Source organism: Pundamilia nyererei, unplaced genomic scaffold, assembly GCF_000239375.1.
Source record: "Pundamilia nyererei isolate P.nyererei 1_Seehausen unplaced genomic scaffold, PunNye1.0 scaffold00099, whole genome shotgun sequence".
Taxonomy (NCBI): Eukaryota; Metazoa; Chordata; class Actinopteri; order Cichliformes; family Cichlidae; genus Pundamilia; species Pundamilia nyererei.
In genome coordinates this window covers 96,826-107,693 of record NW_005187500.1, presented here as the reverse complement: position 1 = coordinate 107,693, position 10,868 = coordinate 96,826, and the positions used below count along the sequence as shown (strand labels likewise).

The 10,868-nt window shown below is 44.0% G+C and overlaps 1 protein-coding gene across 9 annotated transcripts in view; it reads left to right on the top strand.

The window, feature by feature from the left end:
- Window positions 1-10,868, top strand: part of LOC102212831 (disks large homolog 2-like) — a 177,107-nt gene that overhangs the window by 131,649 nt on the left and 34,590 nt on the right. For all 9 annotated transcript variants that reach the window (XM_013912744.1, XM_013912743.1, XM_013912741.1 and 6 more), the window contains one exon: window positions 717-872. In XM_013912744.1, the coding sequence (XP_013768198.1) occupies window positions 717-872 (156 nt within the window). The remainder of the gene's footprint in view (window positions 1-716; window positions 873-10,868) is intronic.

Below are 10,868 nucleotides of genomic sequence, written 5' to 3'. Positions count from 1 at the left end.
AGCTGGCCCCTCCAGATGTAATCCAGTTTTTCACTCAGAGGTCTTGTTCTGAGTGTTCACGGCAGCCGTGCGTTCTCCAAGATCTTCTCCGTGCTGACTCAATGAGCCCATTTTGAGAAACTCACGCCTCGTCCCATCATTTCAATCCCAGCGGGCAGCCTTGTGGGGGTTTGACCAGCCGGTTCCTTAATTCAAATTGTCTGGCGCTATCAACCATGCTACATTCAAAGTAATTAAAATCAATTTAAAATGACCATCTTGACCACAGCTGCATGCTTATATGTACTGATTTGCTGCCATGTGATCACAATAGGCAACTGAACAGACATACCTAACAAAGTATAAATGTGTAAATATATAATTCTGTGGAGGACATGGATCAAAGTGACACTATTACTCAATAAGAAATCAAGTGGATTTGTGGAAGTGAACTGTTGACCATTTAAGTTTGTAATTAAGTAAAAATTTGTGTTACTATGAATTAGTAAGTGTGCAACGCATGACACCCCTAGATCGGGTGTGTTGACCAGTAAGACTTCTCAGTGTGTACAGTATTTTTTCCCCTTTTAGCTACATCTCAAGGTGCGTTATGTGTTTTCTTCCCATCTTTCACGTATGTATTTATGCCAGTCTATTGTACTCCATCTGCTCCACCTCTATTCCACCTCTGCCTCTGGACACTAATCTCTCTGCTCTTGTCTCTCGCTTCAATATAGGCCTCCTGAGCCAGTTTACAGCACTGTGAACAAACTAAGTGACAAAGTGCCCTCCCCCCGACACTATTCCTCAGTGGAGTGTGACAAAAGCATCTTCCACTCTGCCCCACTCCCTAACTATATCTTAAGTCTGTTTCCTGACTTGGATATCACCAGGTACTTTCAACCACCACCCTCACTACCTTTCTGCACTGTACCACTTGTATCCCATCTAACTATGTGAATAGCATGCCATGTTATTATATAATTACCTTATTTCTTCTAATGCATTTGTTGTTTACTCCCTTGGGAACCTTGTCGTGATATTGTTTTTCTCAAGCCTTCCTCCTTTCTGCTGTTCTCTCTTTCTTTAGGACATTGACTTATTAGGGTCATGACCTTATTCATTATCAAAGTTAGACCGAAGATGGAGGAAAATAAAGATGTGTTTGAGTAAGGTAGCTAATGTAAGCAGAGGGTAAGGAGTCCTCTGCTGACATTAGTGGAAAAAACATGTATTGTTGTAATACATAGCTCTTGTGGCCACAAGTTATTAATACATAGCCACAATATCAATAACTGATGGCCATGGTGTAGAAACGTTTGGAAATGCAATAACCAATATTTTTGGCAACACTCTTCTAACTTACAGTCACAAGTTACTTACTCATGGCCTTCCATTACTAACTCATTGACTGCCACAGCCAGGCAAAGGGAACCAAGAACAGGACACAAACATATATTTACGATTTTATTTACTTAGAGGCAGATTATAAGTCAAAATGGAAATAGACTGCAGGTAAGGCTGTTGAGCTGGACAGAGTTGGCAGGTGAGCAGGGTGGTCCTGAAACTGAGTCCTTACTGAGACTAAAAGATCGCTGCCTGAGGCACTGTGCCTCCCCCTTCTGCCTTAGCTGGAATGGATCGATGTAGGTCATGGATGCATGGGGACTTCCCCTTTTCTCGTTCCCCATTCCTTTCGCTCCCCCGTGTGCTGTGTTGGCCAGCACGGTGCATGTCCGGGGTCCTCCTGAAGGAATTTGTGTCTGAGTCCTGTGTTCACCCCTCTGGGGTGGGGTGGGCACCTTCTGCTCTGCCAGGAGATGGCAGGGGTGACGGGGATGGATGCCACCCCTGCCCCCTCTCAGTTGTGTCGGCTGGTACCCTGGGCTCTGGGTGTGTTTGCTGTCCCATGTAGCCAGCATGTGAACAACCCTATGTCCTGTTGTTTTTTCCATTTTCTGCTCTGTTCTTGCTTGAGTGTTTGGTTTCTGAATGTCATTGTGCATTTTGTTTTCTAAGATAGTAGATAGCTGTTGGTAGTGTTCAAATTCGATTGTTGGTGAGGAACTTGCACACAGGCTCATAAGGACTTTGACCTCAAGGTCATGTTTCTAAAGCCCTTGTTACCACGATAACTTGAGAAAGATGTCACCCTGGACTTTTAAAATACCATATGTGTTTCTATTAAAAATCTCTAACAGGTTTGAATCTCAGTGGCCTCAACCTCAACGTCAGAGATAAAAATTTCTGAAGATCTTGTGAATGTGGTACCTCTAGAAGGAGGTCACATAGGCTTTTCAGATTTAACATCCATAACATCCAAAATCCATTTTACATTTTAAGCTGGGTAATTGATCTGTGGCAAATGCAGGGCTCAGCTAATATGGATATTTTCAACTGGATCAGTTGAACTTTCATAGAATTTCATAGAACCTTGGTGGTTCTTTACACTATACATTAGTGGTGCAACGGTTAGGATAGGATGGGAGGCAGAGCCTTCAGTTTTCAGGCCCCTCTTCTGTGGAACCAGCTTCCAGTTTGGATTCGGGAGACAGACACTATCTCTACTTTCAAGATTAGGCTTCAAACTTTTGCTAAAGCATATAGTTAGGGCTGGACCAGGTGACCCTGAATCCTCTCTTAGTTATGCTGCAATAGACGTAGGCTGCTGGGGATTCCCATGATGCATTGAGTTTTTCCTTTCCAGTCACCTTTCTCACTCTATCTATGAAGCGCCTTGAGGCGACTTTTGTGGTGATTTGGTGCTATATAAATAAAATTGAATTGAATTGAATTGAATCGGATCACAGTTTTAAGTCACGGATCCGATCAATTTTCAGATCAGCAAAAAAAGAAAAAAGACAAAAATTGAACATTTACTTATTTACTTATTGAAGTATTTTTTGCCTGTTAAAACATTCAACTCAAGATTCATTCCACGCAAGTATTAAAAAAAAATATGGTTCAATATGGGGCAGTATAGGGCTTTGTATCTACCACTCAATTCAATTCAATTCAATTTTATTTATAAAGCACCAAATCACAACAACAGTCGCCTCAAGGCGCTTTATATTGTAAGGTAGACCCTACAATAATACATACCGCTCATTATATCGCACTCTGCTGTGATATGAGCGGTCACGGTCACGTAGCTTTCCGTTGTCCCGGAGCTCCACCCATTTGTAGTAGTTAGGGCAACAGAAGATGGACGCGCAACGAGATATCATAGCGTGGCTCGTTCATCCTCGTTTAAACCCCTTGTTTTGCACAAAGGAATACGGCCTCCCGTCTGCAGCTAAACACCCCAATAGCTTTTGTAATAGCTTTAGCCCGATCGGATTGGGCAGCAAAGGGCTGCTTAAATACTGCAAACTCCTCTGCTCCTCCACTCACTCCACTCCACTTTGCTAGCGCTGACCATAACTATTGCTTGACAGACCCACCACGCCACCATACACATATTTTTTTTTCTTCTTTTTCTAATCTTAGGAACCGTGGAGTGGGATCGGTTCAGATTACGGATCAACCGTAATCCGTTGCACCACTACTATACATGCTTCCCTTTGGCAGTATAATTTGAAGACATGGCATACATTTTTATTGCTATGCAGGTAATGCCCATTTATATCTGTAAATGAAGCATCCTTGTCAGGTGCCCAAAACACCTGAACAGGCTCCTTTTGATGTGGAGGAGCAGCGGCTCTACTTTGAGCCACTTCAGATGGCTGAACTGTCTCTTAAGGTATACACTGTGCAATTTTTGGCCCATTTAGAGATGATTATTCAGTCGTTTTAAGTATCGGCCTGAATTTCGCCTTAATCGTGAGTTGTGCATCATCGTGTAATATACATGGGGTAACGAGAAGCAATTAACACCTCACGACCAGCTCCCAATCAGCAATCGTATCGTCGCAAGAAAATCAAACCTGTTTGAAATCCTGTCGCCCCTCATGAGGGTGTCAACAAAACCCACCCTGCACATGGACAAACACAGAAATGGAAGTGAAAAAGATGGAGTAGCATGGCAGTGCAGAGTGATCTGGACACAAGCGATGGAGGCACAACTTGTAGAACTTTGGAAAGCTCATCCGAGCCTTTTTGATGTGGCCTCACAAAATTATCACGACCACAACAACCGTGAAAAGAGCTGGATGGACATTGCTGCTCAATCACAGCTGCCTGGTCAGCGATTTAGCAAAGTTGATGGTGGTGGTGTGTGTCTGTGTGAGTGAAAGACAGAGAGAGAGGGAGGGAGAGTGAGAGACAGATTTTGTGTTATAAGCTTCATATTACCACTTCATATTATAGATGCACAGTGTGAGCACTCAGGTGGCATAAGAGCATCGGGCCGTATAGTGTGAGACCCTGCATTATGACCTACGAACTTCTAACCCCTGTGATTCAGTCGTACAGTTTGAGCAGGAGCTGAATAACATGACTGAAAAAAATCGCACAGTGTTTGCCCAGCTTAAAAGAGAGGCCAGCCACCCTTCGAAGGAAGCTCATTTCTGCCACTTGTATGTGTTATGTCCTTCTTCCAGTCACTACCCACAGCTCATGACCATAGCTGAGGGTAGGGACGTAGAGCGACTGGTAAATTGAGAGCTTTGCTTTTTACACTCAGCTCTCTCTTTACCATGACGGACCAGTACAGCGTCCGCATCACTGCAGACGAAGCACCAATCTGGCTGTTGATCTCCCGCTCCCTTCTCTGGTCAGTCGTGAACAAGACCCAGAGATGCACTCCGCCCTTTTCCAGCTGAGGACCATAGCCTCAGATTTAGGTGCTGATTCTCATTCCCACCGCTTCACACTTGGCTGAATGGCTGTGAACCGTTCCAGTGCGAACTGTAGACTATCACCTGATGAAGTCACCAGAACCACATCATCTGCGAAAAGCAGAGATGAGATTCTGAGGCCACTCAAGTGAAAGCCTTCCACCACTTGGCTATGCCTACAAATTCGGTCTACAAAAGGAGGTGTGTAATTGCCTCAGTGACCTAACCTCTGGAGATGGAAGAGTCTTCCCCTTGCCCCCAGACGCTGCTTCCTCCACAGAAGACATGCCGGTGGGATAAAGGAGGTCCTTGATGTATTCTTTCCACCACTTGGCTATGCCTACAAATTCGGTCCATAAAAATTATGAACAGAATCTGTGACAAAGGGCAGCCCTGGCAGAGTCCATCACCTACCGGAAAAAAGTCGAACTTATTGCCGGATATGCAGACCAAGCTCTTGCAACAGTTGTATAAAGATCGAATGGTCCATAGCAATGTCCCAGACACCTCGTACTCCCGAAGCATCTCCCACCACTGACACTCCGAGAGACACGGTTGAATGCCTTTTCCAAGTCCAAAAGACACATGTAGACTGGTTGGACAAACTCCCATACGCCCTCAAGTATCCTCGAGAAGATAAAGAGCTGGTCCAGTGATCCATGACCAGGACGAAAACCACATTGTTCCTCCTGTTTCCGAGATTTGACTAACGGACAAACTCTCCTTTCCAGCACCCTGGCATAAACTTTCCCAGGAAGGTTGAGGAGTGTGATCTGCTGTAGTTGGAATACACCCTCCAGTCCCTCTTCTTAAAGATTTGCAGACTGGGGTGGTGGTTCCCATTCAGACGTACCGCCCTGATCTCCACGCAAGTCTCCAGAGGTGTGTCAGTCAAGACCTACAACATACAGAGACTACAGGAACTCAGGGTGAACCTTGCAGCCAAGGAGGTGTGTAACTGCCTCAGTGACCTAACCTCTGGAGATAGAAGAGTCTTCCCCTTGCCCCCAGACTCTGCTTCCTCCACAGAAGACATGCCAGTGGGATAAAGGAGGTCCTTGAGGTATTCCTTCCACCACCCGACAATTTTAAAGTTGAAGTCAGCAGTGCTCCACCCAGACTATACACAGTGCATGTAGAACACCACTTTCCCCTCCTGAGTCACCTGACGGTTTTCCAGGATCTCTTCAAAGCAGTCCGAAAGTCTTTTTCCATGGCCTCTTTGAAGTCCTCTCACACCACTAGTTTTTGCTTCAGCCACTGCCTGAGCCGCATTCCTTTTGGCCTGTCGGTACCTATCAGCTGCCTCTGAAGTCCCACAGATTAGCCAAGCCCGGAAGGACTCCTTCTTCAGCCTTGTGGCTCCCTTCACCTCTGGTGTCCACCATTTGGTTTGGGCATTACCACCACAACAGGCACCAACCACCTTGCGGCTGCAATTCAGTGAGGGGGTCCGGCAGTCGAGGTGCTGAACATGGTCCATTTGGACCGGGGCCTCTGCCTGGCCTTACTATACATTTGATGTGCCAGGTTTGTCCAGCATCCTCCCCCGCCAACTGATCCAACTCACCACCCGGCGGTGATAACTTGACAGCTCAGCCCCTCTCTTGTGTCCAGAACATACGGGTGCAGGCAAGTCTGCTGGACCAGACAGGGTGAGTCCCTGTGTCTTCAAGGCCTGTGCCCCCCAGCTTTATAGAGTCTTTCATAAACTGTTCATGATGAGTCTGAGTCTGCAGAGGATCCCAGTGCTGTGGAAGATGTCAGGCCTCGTTCCTGTACCAAAGATGCGACATCCCAGTGGTTCCCAGGATTACTGACTTCTGAAGTCTTAAAAGACTGATGATATGTGTGTCCTCAACATTGTGTGTCTGACAAGGTGATCAGCAACACAGGGGCACCACAAGGGCTGTCCTCTAAACCACAGACTTCACCACTGCAAAGAAACCTGCCATGTTCAGAAGTTTTCTCATGACTCTGCTGTGGTTGGATGCAGCAGTGAAGGTGAAGAGACAGAGTACCGGGCTGTGGTTGACTCCTTTATAACATGGTGCAAGCAGAATCACCTGCAGCTCAATGTGACAAAGACAAAAAATTGACTCTAACTTGAGGAGGACCAGGAAACCAGTGACGCCTCTTTCAGTCCAGAGGGTAGATGTGGACATCGTGGTGGACTATAAATACCTCAGAGTACACATTCTCTATGCTGTTGCATAGAGAGGGTTGCAAATGCCAACAGACTTAATAAACGGATTCGCAAGGCCAGTGATCTTGTGAGGATGGAGCTGGACTCTATTAAGGTGATGTCAGAAAGGCAGATGTTATCTCCATGTGGTTATCTCCCTGTACAACTCCTCCATCTAATGCACAGTGCAATAGTTACACCCTCCTCTACAGTGATAACTGCTCTGCCCTCTTGAGTCAATGCCTCCATTCTTCCAGGGCTAGTTTAACGGCTAGGAGTTTTTTGTCATCACTGTCATACTTCTTCTCTACAGGGGATAAACTACGTAAAAAGAAAACACACATATGCAGGTTATCATCTATTTGATGTAAAAATTTAGGTCCCCCTCTGTATTAAGAGATATTAAGAGAGTGGAACTATTGCAGTGTGTACTCGTGCTGGGACTCATCCTGTCTGTTCATGCATACTTACCTGAGTATAGTGTTTCTGAACGTGGTCGTACGTGAAAGTGATGGGTGGAGGAGAGGTGTCAGGTTTTTCACTGGAGGCGAAGGTGCAGTAAGGAGAGAAAGGGAGAGAGAGTGGTGTGGCTGTGGACTGCAGGCTCACCACAGTTAAGTCAGTAGGAGCTGAGCATTGACTGCAGTATCAAATCAGTTGAAGAACAAATTCAAGTCACTGGCTCTGTCCCCCAGCAGCTTCTCTTCTATTGGATGGTTTGAATCCTTAATGACACTCCAGACCTCTCTGCTGTTTTGCTGGAGTTTCTGCTCTAGCTTTCTCCTATTATTGTTCTTAGTTTCTCTGATCTTGCCGCTCAATAATCCCATTCTCAGCTCCACTTTATTTCTCACTCTGAAAAACATCCCCTTGTTATTGAGGAGGTCTTTGATGTCATTAGTCGCCCATGGCTTGTTATTTGGGTAGCAGAGAGTCTGAGCTGGGACAGTGGAGCTAGTGCAGAAGGTTATGTTGTTAACAAGAACTGCTTATCAATTGCAGAGCTTTCCCAGTCAGTTCGAACAGTTTGGAAGCCTTCAATTGATACATTGTCATTGAGAATATCCTGTACAGTGCACCGTTCAACCAATATGTTTGCTCAATATGTTTGGTAGAGAACACTATTAAACAAATAAGAGGCAGAACAGGCTGAAATACGCTGCATGCAGCAGTGTTATGTGAACTCCACTAATAACCATGGACAACTTGTCATTTTATTCTGTCAGAATACGATCTTCCTCTAACTATCATGTATCCTGTATTCATTATTTCATCATTATCCTGATGAAAATCTGGAATCTGTTCCAGATTGTAATTACTGTATTGTAATTTTGTAACTAGTGCTGTAGTATTGTTTGGTCTTTTCTTGCTGTTGTCAAAGCAATTTACTCAATGATGCTGAGAGAAGTAACTGTGGTCGATCTTGTGTATATGAAAGATGATAAATAAGGGGCTGGTTGAATTTAAAATTAGCCAATTTTTGTTGATCTCCTGCAATATTTAGGTCGTGCTCTGTAATATAAAAGTCAACATAGATTATTTGCTTGGTGTTTGCCAGGAAACATGATAATATTCATTTTGTGCATAAAAATGTGTGGTTGTTATAGGTGTATAAATGCTACACATGAGTAATTTTACCCTACTGATTGGTAGGGTAAAATTACTATGACATCATAATATCCCTGCTTTTGTGGTAAAAAGTATACAGTGTTTTCAATATGTCATAGTGTTTCCCTCTGCATGGCCTCTAAACCTGTCCCTGCTCTTTCTGCTCAGTATGTAGGATGTGTAGTTACTCCTTTAGTAATTGCTGATACTGTACTAAATGAAGCCCATTATCACCGGTGGAGGTCAGAGTCACTGAACTGGAGATGTGTCCATAGTGAATTGTGTTCCAGGGGCCAGAGCAGCAATGAAGATGAAGGCAAATTACAGAAAATCATCATTCAAGCAGTAGTGACACATGGTTCCATCAATCTGAGTTCACTAACATGAATACTGAATCGTGTGTAACCTTTCCGGAAACAATGTCAGACTTTTCTTTCGCTGCATGTTCTCCTTAAGTTGCTGGTTGTCTGGCTTTATAGATTATTGATGTTAGGAGAAAGGAATCCATTGCACTATGAATGGTGCAGCTCTCGTTTCTGGCCAGATTTATTAAATTACCCAAAATGACTATCCAGAGTTGGGACCTGGAAGCAGCACCATAGATTAACTCCTGTTATTTCCCCTAAACCCCATTCCACATAGAGACTGTGTCTGTCCTAGACCACCAAAGAAAATCATCAAGAAATGCTTTAAAATTAAAAATTACAAAGAAAGAACAATCTAGTATCATCAAGTGCACCAAAGGGTAAAACAGCAAACTGTGGATTATTAACCATTAGGTCTCTTTTTGTACATGAATTAATAATCGATTAACATATTGATTTACTCTGCTTTACAGAAACCTGGTTAGAGCAAAATGATTATGTTAGTTTAAATGAATAAACACTCCTGACTCATAGTAACTATCAGAATCCCTGAGGCACAGGCCGAGAAGAGGGTGTGGCAGCAATTTTTCACTGCACCTTCTTATTCAACCAAAAACCCAGACAGAGATGTTATTCATTTGAAACCCTGATGCTTAGCCTCGCCCACCCTAGCTGTAAAAGTCAAACAGTTTTATTCTGTTGCCCACCTGAGTTTCTGTCTGATTTCTCAGACTTTTATCTGATTTAGTGCTCGGCTCAGATAATTGTGGGTGATTTTAACATCCATCTAGATGTTAAAAATGACAGCCTCAATAATAATAATAATAATAATAATACATTTTATTTGAAAGTGCCTTTCAAAACACTCAAGGACACTGTACACAGCAGAATAATAAAAGCAGCATAAAAGCAAGCAGTTTACATAATCATACAAGCATAAGACATAAAACAAATTTACAGTGGTTGCAAAAGTATTCGGCCCCCTTGAACTTTCCCACATTTTATCACATTACAGCCACAAACATGAATCAGTTTTATTGGAATTCCACGTGAAAGACCAACACAAAGTGGTGCACACGTGAGAAGTGGAACGAAAATCATACATGATTCCAAACATTCTTTACAAATAAATAACTGCAAAGTGGGGTGTGTGTAATTATTCAGCCCCCTGAGTCAATACTTTGTAGAACCAGCTTTTGCTGCAGTTCCAGCTGCCAGTCTTTTAGGGTCTGTCTCTACCAGCTTTGCACATCTACAGACTAAATCTTTGCCCATTCTTCTTTGCAAAACAGCTCCAGCTCAGTCAGATTAGATGGGCAGCGTTAGTGAACAGCAGTTTTCAGGTCTTGCCACAGATTCTGGATTGGATTTAGATCTGGACTTTGACTGGGCCAGTCTAACACATGGATGTGTTTTGTTGTAAACCATCCCATTGTTGCCCTGGCTTTATGTTTAGGGTTGTTGTCCTGCTGGAAGGTGAAGCTCCGCCCCAGTCTCAAGTCTTTTGCAGACTCCAAGAGGTTTTCTTCCAAGACTGCCCTGTATTTGGCTCCATCCATCTTTCCATCAACTCTGACCAGCTTCCCTGTCCCTGCTGAAGAGAAGCCCCCCCAGAGCATGATGCTGCCACCACCATATTTGACAGTGGGGATGGTTCAGAGTGATGTGCAGTGTTAGTTTTCCACACATACCGTTTTGCATTTTGGTCTCATCTGACCAGAGCAGCTTCTTCCACATGTTTGCTGTGTCCCCACATGGCTTGTGGCAAACTGCAAATGGGACTTCTTATGGTTTTCTGTTAACAATGGTTTTCTTCTTGCCACTCTTCCATAAAGGCCAACTTTGTGCAGTGCACGACTAATAGTTGTCCTATGGACAGATTCCCCCACCTGAGCTGTAGATCTCTGCAGCTCGTCCAGAGTCACCATGGGCCTCTTGGCTGCATTTATGATC